Source organism: Argiope bruennichi, chromosome 2, assembly GCF_947563725.1.
Source record: "Argiope bruennichi chromosome 2, qqArgBrue1.1, whole genome shotgun sequence".
NCBI classification, from domain to species: domain Eukaryota; kingdom Metazoa; phylum Arthropoda; class Arachnida; order Araneae; family Araneidae; genus Argiope; species Argiope bruennichi.
In genome coordinates this window covers 1,429,315-1,446,551 of record NC_079152.1, presented here as the reverse complement: position 1 = coordinate 1,446,551, position 17,237 = coordinate 1,429,315, and the positions used below count along the sequence as shown (strand labels likewise).

General features: G+C 26.4%; 1 protein-coding gene across 1 annotated transcript; it reads left to right on the top strand.

The window, feature by feature from the left end:
* Positions 1-134: 134 nt before the first annotated feature.
* LOC129955030 (cyclin-Q-like) lies at positions 135-16,735 on the top strand. Its single transcript, XM_056068190.1, has 6 exons — positions 135-405; positions 2,262-2,359; positions 4,508-4,593; positions 8,708-8,843; positions 11,714-11,935; positions 15,607-16,735. Exons 1-6 carry the CDS (start codon positions 318-320, stop codon positions 15,751-15,753), a joined length of 777 nt encoding a protein of 258 aa, XP_055924165.1. The 5' UTR covers positions 135-317; the 3' UTR covers positions 15,754-16,735.
* The last annotated feature ends 502 nt before the right edge of the window (positions 16,736-17,237 follow it).

The following is a 17,237-nucleotide window of genomic DNA, read 5'->3' as shown; positions in this document are numbered from 1 at the left end:
AATTCTTTACCTGCGCAGAATTGGTGGACAGTATCGACTGCTCGCCGCTATAGAAACTTGCTTCTGTATAGTTTCTGCGCATGGTCATAGAGATGCTTGCCAACTATTGCGCACAATAGTTGTATGTTTAGCTCAGAAAAATCACGTGACATAATTGGGATAATAAGAACAGGTAACGAACAATTGAAGACAATAACTGAGAGACAAATATTGCGCACAATAATTGTCTCTTATATAGACAGTTGTTTAGTAGATTGGTTCACAAAGAAGGACTGACATTTTGATTGAATATAAAACACTAACGGCTATTGAAAAATATGTGTGTTCAGCATCCGTTTTTAAATAAAAGACCCAGTTCTTGTTTATGGAACATGGATCTTGGTATAGATTATATATTAGAGGCTGGTATGTTTCGTTTTATTGTTGTCCGGCTTTTTCTTTTTAATTATTTTTTTACTTCAAAGAATTATTTTTATAAAATGTTGAGTAAATAATAATTAAAAAAAAAACTGTTGTCGTACTATTCCGATTAAAACTTTTTTTGGAATTATTGTATCTTGTGAAATAAGAAAAATTTAAATTGTTTTTATAAAAGCGTTCGATTAAATAGGTACTCCAGGAAAAGTCATGGAGAATTTTTTAAGAGTATAAATGGAATGCAATTTTTTGGCTTATAGTGAATTCGTATTTCTTTCTTTCTTTTTTTTTTTTTTTTGCATGGAATGTATTTGCATTTTTTGTCAAAAATAAAGAATTTTCTACATCTTAATTGCATCAATAAAAATATCTGTTCAAAGAATATCAGTTCTGTCATTATTTTAAAAAGTGAAATACAAAATATGCGTTATGAAAAGCAAAACTTTTAACAGATATTCGGTGAAATCAATCTATAAAAATGTCTGTTCATTGAGTAAGGGAGAAACATGTGTAAAAAGAATCAATTTAAAGGAATTTATTCCTGAGATTGATCCTTTCCAATGGAAAAGATCTAAAAAGCTTCAGCGGTTCAATTTAATTAATAGCAGAGCACTCAGCATTTTTTTTTGTATCTAAGCCTCATGAGGAACATGATAATATTATATAAAATGTATAGTGTAAATTAAAATTATTTCATTAATAGAATATGACTTGAATTCTTTTGAAATAATATTCAATTAAAAAGCATAATAATTTTCTTTTATTTGAGTATACAGTATATTGCATTTCAAATCTTTCATGTATGTTAGATTGAAAATCAAACCCATTGCTTCCTTTTCTGGAACTCCAAACATTATCTATTCTTTAAATGAATTGCACAACCATTCATGAGTTTTAGATTAACAATATGAAATCTGTTAACTAATTTTCATGAGAATTGTACCATTTATTTTGGAGAACATCCCTTGATATTTTAAAGGTTTTACTATCCTAATGGTCACTTGAGAAGATTTAATCATATTATACTTTTAGTTTGGCAAATTACAATATAAGAATCAAATTTAATGGCAATGAGCCTTTTTATAAAATGTATTTTAACAAAGTATTCAAAGTTTACTTAGAAGGATTAAATATCATCCTGATGTGTTGATTAATTTTTTTTATCATATTTTCTTAGAATAGCAGTTTGGAAATTGAAAATCAAATGTCAGATTAGGTAGATCATTTGTTCCAAATATTTAACAATTAAATCGCATTCTGACCAGAAAGGGCTGGTTTGGAATTGATTTACCTCTACATTTTTTAGGCCTTCAAACAGGAATATGCAAACTAAATTACATATGAATGGATCCAGCCATTTCAAGATGCTCTATAATAAACATTCACATTTGTGTATATAAAAGTTGAATGCCATATATATATATATAAATTGGACACAGAATATTTTTTATAAAAAAAAAAAGCATTTGGTACACAATCCCAGTATTATATAGTTATTTGTTGCAAAATAATTTATTTCATTCATGTGGGCTAAACGAATTAGATTGAAAGAAATATAATATTGTCATTTGTTCAACTGACCTATCTTATCAGGCTAAAGTATCTTAAAGGTATTAAAAAATTGTATGTGTGCATTTTTTAAAGAGTTATTTGATGGACATTTTAGTAGATATTACTAAAATTTCTTCAGTTATGCATTTATCTTGCTATTATTATTATTATTTTGCCTCTTAATATTATATTTGGAGTAAGATTTCTGTAGTGAATATTATTTTCTGTATTTCGATTCTTTTGTGGATAAGATATAAAAATCAGTTTTTAAAGTCTTATCATATATGTTTTAGGTGCGAAAGCAGAATGTGATATAGAATTAATCACCAAAGCACTTCTGATGTACCACAATTTTGTAAGATATGTTGGAAATACTCCATATGATCCTGCTGTAAGTAGACAATGACTGTCTAAAAAAAATTAAATTATTTTTTTATATATATAATGAGACAAATTTCTAGTTGGTCATATTTGTATTTGTATGCTTTTTGTAGTTTTAATTTTGTATGTTTTAAAGATTTTTCTACTTAATCCATTTCTATTGGTATATTATATTCATAAAGATATAAAATAATGCAACAAAAAAAGCTTGCATTTTGGTAGTGAGCTTTTATTACAAAATATCTTTTGTACAGTTTAATACTGTCATTTCCCAGGTATAGAAACCATTCATGCATGCACCTGGAAGCATTGATTGTGCGTAAATATTAGCGAGCTGAAAAATTGAGAAGATATTTAGCAATAAAAGTGAATCTTATTTATTCATAGAATTAGAAAACTTAGTAATCCATGAAACTGCTTTGAAAGGACATGCATTTACATGAAAATACTTTAGAACAATAACAATTTGTATTTTCAATAAATGACTTAAACATTGAATTATAATTAAGTAAACTGTAGATTTAAAATTTTTTAAATTCATTTCTTCATTTTTTTTTTTTTTTTTATCAAAACAGGAAGTCATTTAATTCTAGCGTTCTTTCTCACTTAATATAAAAGTCATAAAACTTCATTTGATCAATTTTGATTAAATTCATCTCCTGCTGCTTGGCAAATCTTTTTAATGGCATTAATTGAAATGCTGACAATTTGATAAGTGTGTTTTAAAGTATTATCATCTAGAATAGTGAATTTTGTGTTTACTGCTCCTTGTTTACTATATTTAACTTTTTGCAGGGTGGTGCTCACAAAAGAGGACACAATTTAAAAATTTTCTATAGAAAAAACTATTGGCTTTAAAATCCCAAAAATTGGTGGAAAGTTAGCTTTTAGTCTCCTTTAGGATGATAGATGGCAACAGGAGAAATTTTAGTTTCTTTTATGACATTCATTTTATGTTAAAGATACCCTGATTTTTTGCTTCAAATTTGGAAATTTTTTCGAGTTTTTAAAAAATGAAATTTTATCAAAATCAATTGCCTATTTTCCTACAGTATCCATGAGGTTTTAAATTATAATTTTGTTTAATCTTCAAATTAATTTAAGAAAGAACCAAACTGGCTGAGCCCGTCTAGGGCGTCTGTTTCTTCGTTCACCTCCTGGGACACACAATCCTCTCTTCCTGAGAAAGGTGCAATTTGATATTTTGTAGAGAAGGATGTGATGCTGATTCTCTGTTCAGGAGGGAGTTTTGTTTATTTATCATCGAATTATGATGGGGGGGGGCATGTTTGAAGTCAGATAAGATTTCAAATTTGTCATTCGTAGTACAATATTCTTTGTACAATTCCTGAAATTTTTATTACTGCTTAAACTAGCTATATGAATATAATGCTCATATAGCTAGCCAGTATACATAACTTATGCAAATTTCAAATTAAAATGTTACAATCGAAAATGTCAAGCTGAAATAAAAACTTTAAGAAAATTATGTAGTGGCATGAAAATTAAGGTTAAAGCTTCACATATAATTCCAGAAATGTGCTCATCATACTGTATATCACTCCCTTGTGAAATGCCATCATCCAAAATTGCTAATCCCAAGATCTTGATATGAACAGTATTTACTTTTCATTTCTTTATATGATATGTTAAAATTAATTTTTTTTTTTTTAATACATGTTTAGATGCTGTTTTGGAGGGAAATTCTTTAAATGATGTATACAAAAAAAGGGGGGCTGAAGGAGAGTTTCAATATTAAATAAGTATGCAAAATATAAAATAGAGCAGTTCTCATTCCATAAAAATACTGTTCCTTTAATAATATCTGCGATGATTTTATTCTATAGAGGAAGAACGCTTTTTTACAGTTTGTTATGCATTTTCATCTTCTTTCCATTTTAGTGAAAAACAAATTCTGATTGGCACATATACGAAAATTCATATTGTTTCTATATCTCAGAATGGACAGCGATGGTATTATTTTACAATCCCTCTATCATGAATTAATTTCAAAATATAATTAATTATTTTCTAGAATAAATAGATATTATTAACTGAATCAAACACTATAACAAAATTCATCAATTAATTCATGTAATACTTAATAATTTTATAAAATAACTGAATTATATAATATAATTACATTTATATTATTTAGATGGTTGCAGCTTCAGCATTGCATTTAAGTAGCAGAGCTGTAGAAAAAGAACTTGAGATAGATGCACTTGTATTTTTATTTTACCAGTAAGATATATTTTTTATGTTTCTTTCTGTATTTTCTAATTGTTATTTGTATTTTTATCTTACTTATGAAACATTATTCTATATTACACTTAATTTCAAAACTAACATACAATTTTAATTTAACTATGCATATTGACAAAAATTTAATGCATTATTTTCTTGTAAATGTGAATATATGGAGCACTATCATTATTTACTACCTTTGATGACCAGCTGCTATGGCACGAATATTGGTTATGTTTAATCTACACATATAAAACTAGAACATATGTAGCTTAGAAATCACTCTTACTTTTTATTGTCAAATTTCAGCAATCAAATATAAATAAACTCTTGCATGAATTTCAGAGTACCTCCTTTAATGCTTTTATAGCTGCACTTTCCTTAATTAATTAATGTAGCTGCAAAATTTTAGAAAAAAAACATTCGCTGTTTCATTATTGAGTCCAATCAATTGAAAGATGATGTAACAGAAATCAAGAAATAGACTTAAAACAGAAAATTTAACCCATCACCAAAACAAGCTGAACTGTCTCCAAATGGATAATTGCTTGCTTATAAAAATCAGTGTTTATATCTTACAAAGCAATTATTTACAAAAATGGTCTTTGTAATTCTTAATACTCAAAAAATTGCCTTTTTAAAGATATTTCATTTCTATACAATTTTTTCTCTTAATCTTAATAATATTTTTTTTATTCTACTTGAATCAAAGATTCTATCCTGTTCAAAAAAATTTATTATATTCTCATCAGAACACTCAATTGTGGGCTTTTTAACTGTCTAGAATTTTCACTTCTGCTTTTATCTCGTAAATATTAACTGTTTAATTTTCTGTAAACTGTTTGAATTAAATTCATGTTTTTCAATCATATCCAATAACAAGGTTAAAAAAATTTTTTAAACCAAGAATGCATTTTATGTTAATTATTTAATAGTCTAAAAAGTAAATTATGTTGACAAACATACTGATCACCAAAAGTGGCTAGTAACTTGCTGAGTTAGCCATGTATCCAGAATGATGAAATCCATCCTGCCTAGTTACTTTGTCAAAGTTTTATTTTGTGATATCTTTTAGAATTTGAAGAGCAAAAATCAGTGATGTATTTGGGCATCATGAACCTTCAAATGAAATAGGAATTGTTGAAATCAGTACAATGGTTGGAGTTAGGAGATTCTGTCAAAGTTTTCTTCCCATAAAGAATGTATATTGAAATAATGTTTTTAAAATTTCTCTTAAGAATGGCAAGTATTGGCTGGTATAGGTAGTTTATGTTAAAATATATAGAGTGTCTTGAATTCTTGAGCTTAACTTTAAGGATAGGTAAAATACATATGAAGTAGCAATATATAGTATATATTTCTACTTTACTATTACTTTTTGTACAGCAGCATGGGGTTGGAAATGAAAGTGTAAATGGAAATAATAAGAAATACATAGGATATGTCTACTTTCTCCGAGAGCATGAATTGCTGCATCAATAAAAAGTATTCTGACAGCAAAGATTATCTGAAACTTATGTGATGCCGTTCAAACTCGATAAAATTGTTTTACAGTTGATTTGATAAGCAAACTTCCATAAATATTCAATATTTTTTTACAAAACATTAATCTTCATTTAAACTATGTCACTAATTATATATCGTGTACTTTAAAAATATTGTGTAAATGAAGAGATTTTTTCCCCCATTTCCTCAGCATCCCCCCCCTGACTACAGTTTTTTTTTGTATTTTTTTCTCAACCACATATTGCTGTACAAAAGATGCTTTTTATATGTATTTTATCTACTCTTAAAATTTAGCCCATGAATTCAATGACACTCTGCATCATTTATTGACTATAAACATATAGTCAGTAAATGGACATAAATTTAGATTTACGATATATATGATTCAATTATTAGTTAACAGAAATTTGTATCTTCAAAAACATTTTTGTGTTTCTAATTACAAGAAATAGAAATGTGGAAAAATTTATTAAAAAAATCTATAATCTTTAGGTATTTTTCTTTATCTTCAAAGAACTTCTCATTTTAATGGCTGTTAACTTCTAAATTCAAGAAAATTACTAATCAACTCTGCAAAGATTTTTTTAAAAATAAAAACATTAAATATTTTATAGTAATATTTATTGAAATTAAATGTGCTACTACAATAGACTCAGTATGCAAATGTTATTTTAAATATGCTTTGTTGGCAGTTAGTTATGTTATAATAAAGCCAGTTTAAGCATATATATATTAATAAATTGATTTTGATATAATCTCAATTATGTGGAAGAAGTTTAAGAGATATATAATTTCACTTATATAAATAGTCCCAAATACATACATTTAAAATTATTTGAAACAAATTTTAGTTTAGTCTGAGTAATATAAAGTGATTATAAATTCTGCATATAAAATAAAAGATATTTGTTTTTGATATCTTTTTACTGTTATTAGTTAAATAGAAACATGCACTGCATAATCCACTGATAATAAAGTTGTTCTTAGCTATCTTTCATTGAACTGTATTTCATATGGTGAAGATATTTTATTTTAATGAAAAGTTTATTTGTCTTTTCATATTATATTGACAAAATTATTATTTGTCTGCCCCCTCCTCTTTCAAATTTTTTATAAGCATGCCTATTGCTAAACTGATATCAAAATCTTCAAGAAATAAATATGCTGTTAAAATTAAATCATCTAAATTTTTCCAAAAATATGGTACTTTATTAAACTGACATATATAAATTTCTAATCTAGGTAAACAAGATTTCAAAACTATTAAATTTGGTTTATATTGCCTTTAATTACCTATTCTATTATTAGTTAACAAGAGTATTTAGAAATAAAAAAACAGTTACAGAATATTAGGTATATGCCTTATGTTATTGTTATATGTTATTATATCCAACACTCATTAAATATTTTACCTTTAGATTGTTATCATATCACAAAAGATGAATTTTATATTAAACCCAATATAACTAAGTTTGAAGCAATATAAAAAGTTTTTTACTTGTTTGTAATACCCAGTATTACAACTTTATGATATTTTTGATCCAGCCAGAAAGTTTTGTTCATTTTTGTCCAGTAAGTAAGTTTCGGGCTTATTTTTAGAGAATTAAACTCAAACACATTTTTTTAGTTGTGTCAGTATATTTCTATAGGAATTATATGATGAAAGCATTTTTATATTTGCTAAGTGCAAATAATGGAGCTTTATTTTGCTTTAATGATTAAGTATTTTAGTACTTTGCCAAAAAACCATGTTAGTAATGTCATTTTCAAGTTTTCTCAAGGTTAGGGAATTATGAGCATCATCTCTTTATTGTTATTATCTTTCATGTGTTTTAGTACTAAAGCTGTTCTTATTCAACTGATTTCTTTAAAATGTATCATTAATCTTTTGATTAATTTTTGTTGATGATGGCTTTTATTTTGGAAACTTAATCCACATTTTTGTATGGTTTTTTTTTTTTTTTTTTTTTTTCAATAATATTGTATCAAAGTGAAAATTTTTAACTTTCAAGAAAACTACCTAATCTGTATCCACAAAACAAAAGTCTAATATTTTTTTATTTTTCTAATCATTGAAATCAAAATTCTTTTAAATAAGTAATGTTTAAATAAAGATATTTATTTTCCATTTTGTAAAATTCAGGATATATACCAGTTAAAAGGAACAAAAAATAAATGCTTATCAATTCTCTTAAAAGTTAATTTTTTTCTCCAAATCATGTGGATTTTCTTAAGTTAAAGCTAAAAACAAATTTTTAAGTACCATTTCCATCTTCAACTTGGGAGGGGGAATGTCAGCTTTATTCTATACCGCCATTTTTAAGAGAAGCAGTTTTTTTTTCTTCCTTTTTTTCTAAATTGATTTAAAACCAAATTCATTGAACTTTATGAATTATAGGACTATTTTTTCTGTAAAGTGTTGCTTTTAATAAATTACAATCAAATTATATATATTTTTTTTATGAATTATGAATCTGTAATTTTATATGCATGAATTCTCAATGCCTTATTGAATTGTAATTTTTAAAAAATAATAATAAATTGTTTTTGATTTATTATGCTTAATGTACATAATATTGAATATGATTTTTGAGTAATTATTTAGCATGGTAAATGGAACTGCCGATAACTTGCACCCTGGAACCATGAAATTTAGTGTTCTCAAGAAATCCTTGATTACAATTATATGCATTATGCAAAGAATGCTTGTATTTAACCTCCGATACAACATAGCTCATCAGGTATGAAATTTTTACTGATATTTAAAAATGTTATTTAATATATTGCATTGCAATTAAGCAAAAATAGTTCTGTAACACTTATAGATTTTTGAAGTGTACATTATCTTTTCCTGTATAAAAATTGTGCATTTTAAAATTTCCCAATTAAACTTTTTCTTGTTAACTTCTGAAGTAAAAAAAGTGGGATAGCTTGTGTTTGAAAGAATATTAATATGTCTAAAGGCATATTTCAAGTTTTGAATGAAAATTCAAATGATTATTGTTTTTCCCTTTGAGTTAAACATAAGAATTAAGTATTCAACCTTGCAGGAGTCTAAAAATACCAAATAAATTTATCAAAAATGTATTGTTAGATTGTTACGAATTTTTTGAAAAAGGGAAATACTTTCATACTGAATATTATGAATAATGCTTTTGCTTTCATTATTTTTTAAGAAATGTTCTAACATATTTATTTGATTCCAAAATCTACTTGATTCCTTTCTTTTCCTTAAGCTTATTTATTTTACTGTGCATATAGCAAAGTGTTTCAAATGTATTCGAAAGAAAAACGCATATAAACTGCTTCACATTGACTCATATTAAATGCAGAACCATTTAAAGTTGATCACACAATGGTTTTAAAACATCTGGAAGCGTAAGGAATTGTTCAAAAGCAATATCATTGGGTACTGAATTCGTTGAAGTCAGGTATGAACAGCTGCTTCAATTACAAAATAGGAAATGAATTTCTGCATCATATCATGTTTGGCGATGAAAAATAGATATTCTTTCAGCTTATAACATATCATAGAAAGTCATGAAATAAGTCTATTCTCCATGCTCTGCATTTGGTAGGATCAGCTGGGTGTAGTTTATTATGAGTTGCTCAAATGAAATGAAACTATAAGAGAGATCAGTGTCAATGACAGTTTAAATGTTAGAACCCAGTATTGAAGGGAAAATTATTACTATATGAATAGAGATGCAACAAAGTGTTTTTGCAGCATCACAATATTTAGTCTCAAAACTGATGAAAGTCTATTTGGAAACACTTAAATGAGAAGTTCTGTTTCATTCACTATTTTCACCTGATAGTATCTCTTCTGATTATCATTTTTTTTTTTTAATGATGGTCTGACTGAGTAGCTTTTCTATTCTTATGAAGGTATAAAAAAATGAGATGACTCTGGTGTAGTGTTAAAAGATTTGTCAATTTTATGATGGGGAATTCAAGTTCTCCATAAAGAATGGAGAAAGTGATGACCAGTGAGAGTCAATAGTTTCAGTAACATGTTTTTTACTAATTATTTTAAATAAAGTATTAATCTTCAAGAAATCAGTGAGAGCTTATTTAACATCCTAATAATTATTATAAAAATTTATTTAAAAAACTTTTAAATTCAGTATACTTCCGAGTGTCAGGTTTACATCTATCCGTCCTAGTTTTCCTTCACCGTAGTTAAATGAGGAAGGCAAAGTATTGCATTGGCAACATTTAAGTTAGGCATTACAGAATTTATGTTAAAATGTGAGCAATTTATATATTGTAACTTACTTTTTCTCTAATAAATTCTTGAAGCATGCAGTGCAGTATATAAACATAATATAAATTACCAGGACAGAGTCTTCTATTTTAACTCCACACTTTACAGGCAACTGCTTTTATGATTCACCAGATAACGCTCGCATTCACATTCTACATAGCTAGAGATAAATGGAGGGTTTAGTATTTAGTAAGACATAAGAAATTAGGTGTTATAACAGTGAGCCTTGGTATAAAAATTTTGTCTGCTGATATTGGTGGGCAAAGAAACTCCAGCCTATTTGGGAGTTTTGTTATCTGGCCTGCCTTTCCGTCACATTAGGCCGGATCCTCGGGAATCTTCTGTATTTTTAAATATTTAAGCATTGTTCTAATTTCAATTATAGTAAAACAATTTTTCTAATAAATAAGCTCTATTGAATAATAAAATATTGATTATTTTTTTACTTTTATTGACATAATACAAAAAATATAAAATGATATTTTATTGTATTACATTTTTATGTTACAAGTATGATGAGCTGTAACATTTTTTTCTTTGTTGATATCACTTTGAGTCTCTCAGCATTGTGTACTATTATGATAAAATCATATTTGTATTAAGAATAATGAAACTTTGAAAATTCATTATTATTTCTAAATGAATGTTTGGGTCCTTTCTATAAACATAAATTTATTTCATTTATAAAATAAATGCTGCAAATAGTAATACAGTTTTTGTTCTATGATTTTGTTTTGAATATTTAGGGTTTCTTAGCCACTCATAAATTAATGTATATTATCATAAATGTATTCAATTTTTTGAATTAAATGTTAAATATTGATAGTGCAGTTTTTAATCTTTAGAATATTTAGTGTTTCTTAGCCAATCATGAATTAATATTTTGATCCTATGTTATCAAATTTTCATCCTACTATTAGAATCTAAGTTTTAAATAATATTTCTAATGGTTTTCTGTCCTAAATACCTCAAGCGAACTAGCAATAAATAGATACCATTGAATTTACAGACCTCTTTTGTTTTTTATCTGTAACCTTTGCTATAAGAAGAAATGAATGCTTGAATGAGGAACTTATCAAAGATGTTAATTCACTAGTTTGATTCCTGCCTTTCTAAAACTTTGTATAGTTTATGTTTGACTATTGTCCCTTTAAAGGTCATTTACGCTGATCTTTTCATCACTTTGAATCGTATCTTTACTAAAATATGTTACGGTGAGTTAGTTTTTATCATAATTAAATTTCCATTTTAAAAATTTTCTTGATGATTATTGTGTAATATTAATTATTTATGAGTATTTTCAACAGTTTTCAGTCTATTTATTTTTATTTATTTATGTTACAGTATTTAGCAACTTTTCTAAGTGTTCTTCAGCAAAAAGCTAGCCATATAGATGGATTTCTTGAAAAAATGGGTGACACAAGCCTGAAATTTATCAATGATTTCTACATAAATAAGATGTGCTTGAATTATAAACCTGCAGACATATGTATAGCTTGCATTGAGGCAGCATTGCAGGTTCATGGATATCAGTCTCACCTGTCAGCATTGCAGCCTTGGTTTCATGTAATATTTTTTACTTCATTTTTTGAAATACTTGATTTATTATTATTAAATATAAAAGTCATTGTAATATTTTATTATCATCAGACATGTCCAACGGTTTCGGGTCGAATTAAAGCATTTATAACATTTATTTCTGATATTGTTAACCCATTTGTTGAAAAAAGCCCAGTTCTCTTCAAAACAGTGCTTTTTACTTTCTCATATGCAAAGTATGGAGAAAGTAGTGTAATTGTCAATATTTAAACTCAAAATTTTCACTAATCTCCATGTTTTAGACCTCACTATGTTCGAAGAATACATTTTTGGAAAATTTCTATCTGTCTGGGACAAAAGTAACTTGAAAAAATTCTGAATAGACAGATGAAATTTGGTATATGGTTTTTACACCCATTTTGAAGATTTCTATGAAATTTTTAGCAAAATCTGTTCAGAGGAAATCTATTTGAATACAAAACGAAGAGCTCTAGATGGATACAATTCGATGTACAGATTTAAAATCTGTAGTGCAGACACTTTTCAAATTTTGAACCAGATCCAATTAAGGTTTGACTATCTATCAGTCTGTACTTTCAGAAGCATGTATGCGATTACAAGTGTAGTACTATGACAGAATTTGATTCAATAGATTAGAAAAAATGTATCTAAAACAAAAATTCTATTTTTGGATACTGTGAACCACATGCCAGGGATTAATCACCAAAAACTCCTTTTTTATATGCCAGTGCAATGCAAGGCAATATCTGGAATAATACCTTTATTTGAGAGTATGCTAGAAAGCCATGTTTGCTGGTTACTTTTCTATTTATTGTATTTATCATCAACTGTTCAGAATTCTATTTGTTTGCTTACATTTTGTTTTTAATAATCATATGGTGTTCATAGTATAAAATGCCAATCTTTATTCTTTTTATAATGTGGTAAACTATGGAACATATTTTCTTATAAATACTATGAAGCATAAGCATGATTTTAATGAAAATATCATTTTAATTAACAAAATTGTTAATTTTTTTTAGTTAATTAAAAAATGATGCACAGTTTTGCAACTACTTGCAATAAATTGGTGCCTAAAATTTGCTTAGTAAATAAAATTTAAAGAAGCTAATGCATAATAAAGAGATCTGTTTAAATAAGACTTGTTTTACCTAATCCTGAAAAAAAATGTTTTGTTAACTTTAAAAAAATATATATATTTCAAAGTTTCTTTTTACTCAAAAATTGATTCAAAATTTGACTACTTGCTTTTAGTTGTACTTTCTCAACTTTCTTGGAATTCAATTAAAGGTGACTCTCTTCATATTCTTAGCTGTGAAGGCATATTCAAATGACCTCTTACAATATTTAACTACATTTTATATAATTTTCTTTATCGCTTACAGGGCAAATGAACTTTAAAAAAAATTGTTTTGACAGTATAATTTTCAAAAAAACAAATAAGAACAGCCTAAAATTCAGGTAGCCGGTACAATAGATTTTTTTTTATTTTAATTAAAAATAAAATTACAAATGATAGAAAGGTTTTGTTGACTGCGATACTTTCTATAAAATGTTTATTTGCTATTAAAAAAAGTTACTTCAAAAACATTTGTTTATAGACATGGTGGAATTCCATCAAGTGCTAATATTAAATACATATTTGTATTTTTAATATTTATTTGTATAAATAAATATTTAATAAATTTTCTTGCATGACGGATGTTTAAAATATTTCATTACGAGAAAAAAACAAAATTTTTAACCCAGTATAACTAAATATGCTGGTTACTATTTAAAATTTTTGGCATTTTTGAAATGTTTCATCTTTTTTGTCAATATTTTGTAGTGTTACTCTATTTATTTACTGCATTAAAATTTATTTTTCCATCTCATTCATTATTACACACTAATGAGCCAATTTTTTATTTTGAAAAATTTTCTGAAAAATGTGAATTATATTTCCTATAATACGTGGTCTTTGATAGAAGCATGGCTGCATATTTGAATATTTTACATTCAAAGATTTCTGGAAATTTCCAATCATTAAATCACTGAATTGAAATTACATAACTTCATCAACACATCTACAAATAGTAAGTTTTGTTAAACATGAAAAATACTGCAAATATCAATTTAAAAAAAAAGAAACTGAGAAAATAACAAATTGAATTAATCTATAAAAACTTACTTATTTTACTTTTTGTTTTGTTTACGGTGGGTTTCAAGTGTGACACATTTCCGTGGAAGTGAAGATTTAAATTTTTTAAATTAAACTTTGTCTTTCTGGTTATTAATTTTCTTTTATGTAATAGTTTTATGATATTTTTAATATCTCAGACATTTTTTGTACTATTTATTGTTAAATGAATCCTAATTTTACTTTTTGGTGCTTATTTTTGGCATGGTTCATTATTTTATGTTAATACCAGATATATGTAAATGTAAATTTCATATCTTTAGTAGAATTAAACATCCAAGTCTCTTCCATCTCCTACCTTTTCCTTTCATTTACTTATTTTTCAGGTTATAAAACTTAATGTAACTCATTTGATGTCCAAATAGTAGCTATTTCTTGCCAAAAGTGACATTTATTTATCTCATTAAATTTGTCGCACATTTGCAGCATTATAAATTATTCATTACATATTCTTTTGCTAATGTGCAGTAGCATTAATACTTTCTTTTAAAATATTTAATTGATGCTAATGTCATACTAATATATTGTTTTGAACTTTTTTGCTTTTTTTTTGTATGAAATATGCAGAGAGAAGATAATATAATTGTCTAAAATTTTAAATTGATGAACTTTTATATCTTGTATCTCTCTGAGTCTGAAAAACACTGCCTGCCTGTTTTACACTGTGTTTGTCTATCTGTAAAGACAATAGCTCAAATACATTTTGACTTAAATGGATGAAATGTGGTATTGATCTTTACATTATCAAATTTTTAGTAAAGTCTGTTAAGAGAAAATCTGTCTCATTATCCAAATAGAGGCGAATATAACTACTGTCAGTCTGTACTTTCACAAACTTGTAAATGCAATAACGTAGGAAAATCAAATTTAGTCAACAATTTTGGCATCTAAAATGTTGATCCTTATCATCCTTATGAACCAAATCTGTCTAGTGATTGATAATATGAATTGTCTGTGCTTTCATATGCATGTGAACATTATAAATCAAAAGCACTATCACTTAAATAAATGAAATATAATATGGGATCCTGTGACTACAATTGCAGTTCTGTAATTAAATTTTGGGAAAGAAAGGGGAAAAAAAAGAAAAAGAAAAAAAAATGGGGGGGAGGAGGATCCAAAATATATATTTGTTTTTTCTTGCCAACACAACTCAGGTATATAACTCTTGAAAATAAAAATCTGAGCACTTGTAACTATTCACAATCTTGCCTAGGATCCAGAATTTTATGCAGAGCAAGGGGGAATAACATGTTCATGAGATAGAAGCAAATTTTAAGGAAGACATGTTGTCTAGTTTATATTATTAACTTTCTAAAAATGGCAACATTTAACTTGCTTATTATTTTGAAATCTATTGAATTATCAATGACATTGTTTTCACTCCCCTACTATTATAGTATTTTTTAATAAAAGTTTTAGTATATTTTAAATCTGTAGAAACTTAAATTATGTCAATGACAGTATATTTTAAATAATGTCAAATTTTTATTTACAGGGATTTAGTGATGTGTCTGAAAATAAAGTAACCGAAATGGTGCATAATATATTTCTGTTGTATAAAGATAAAGATAAGATGGTGTCATCTACAAGTGAAGAAGATGATGATTCTGTAGAAAAGAATAACAATACGGTAGAAGGATGAAATGAGAAAAATCATGTTGCAAGGTTTTCCTAATTTTTTCCCTTTAGCAATTTTATTATAGAAAAGATCAATGTGTCATTTTGAATATGTGTATTATTTATTGATATATGCTACCTTGTATTATCTGTTTGTTGTAAATAATGTAAAGAAATGTCATTTTCACTTGTGAATTTTTACATTTGCATGGCCATAGCCTTACGTTTTTCCTTAATCAAATTACAGTTTCTGCTTTGGGAATATGCATCAACTTTGGTTAAAATCAACCAAAAATCTGTGTTATATTTGATGCTTGTTGATTCCATGTGATTTTTTATATTAAATTTTAATATTTAAGCATGGCTTAATTTGAACTTATAAATGAAAAATACAGTCAGCCAACACAATTATGAAGCATAAATGTAAATATTTATCAGGTTAATATTCATTTGAGTATCTTTCTATAATCATATGAAATAATGCTTCTGTTCTCAAATAAAAATTAAAATTCTCTTTTTGGGCTGCTTTGTAGCATTTAAAAGACAAAAGCGTGCATTATAATTTTTGTTGCAATGATACTTCAAAAATGTTTTATCTAAAGAATATTTAATTAGAATTTTTGAAATTGCTTGTGAATGTGAATTGAATTATGTATTGAAATGCTTTGATCCAAATAAAGAAAGGATTGGCACATTTGCAAGTTGAATAAGTGTTGATGTTTTGAATTGCTTGTGTTTTGCCAATGTTTTATAGTGAAAATTTCAAGTTCAGTCCAATCTTTTATTTATTAAGGATTTCTTTTATGGAGGATGTATTTCTTGCTGTTTCTCTTCAAGTTATTGAATATTATTATAAGCATAAGCATATTTGTGTATTACATGGAATTTGTGAATAATTTATGAATCTGATATCAACAATTTTAGTATTCATTAGTGCTCTGTTTATTTTGTGCTTCATTGTATCTGTGCAGTTTAGAACACAAATAAAACAATTTTTGCATGTTAAATCACATTTCAGATTTGTGTCTGCTTACTTAATGCTATTCTTGGGTTAATATCTTTTTGTCTTGAAAATACTTATATATATTAGCCATATATATAATATATTAGCCATTGCATCTTTTTTTTTCTAGTTTGTAGTAGTATTTAAAAAGAAAATCCATGTACAATTGTCAAGTTTTCATATTCAACTTCTTAAGAAGTTTCAATTAATAATGCTGAATTAATTACTTTTTGAAAGCTTTTAAATAAATGGCATTTAGTTTCACCATTCTACAGGGTTATTATAAATATTGTTTGGAATCCAATAGTAAGAATAATTTAATACCAAATGCCATAAAATACATTTGCATCTCAATATCAAATGTTATTAAAAAGAGTTTTAAATAATGTGCAGGTGAAAGGTAATAACTGTATACTCAACAGAAATATATGTGAGCATATTTTTGGTTCAGATTTTGTGATTTGCAATTTATTATACAATTGTTAAAGCATTGATATCCAAAGTGT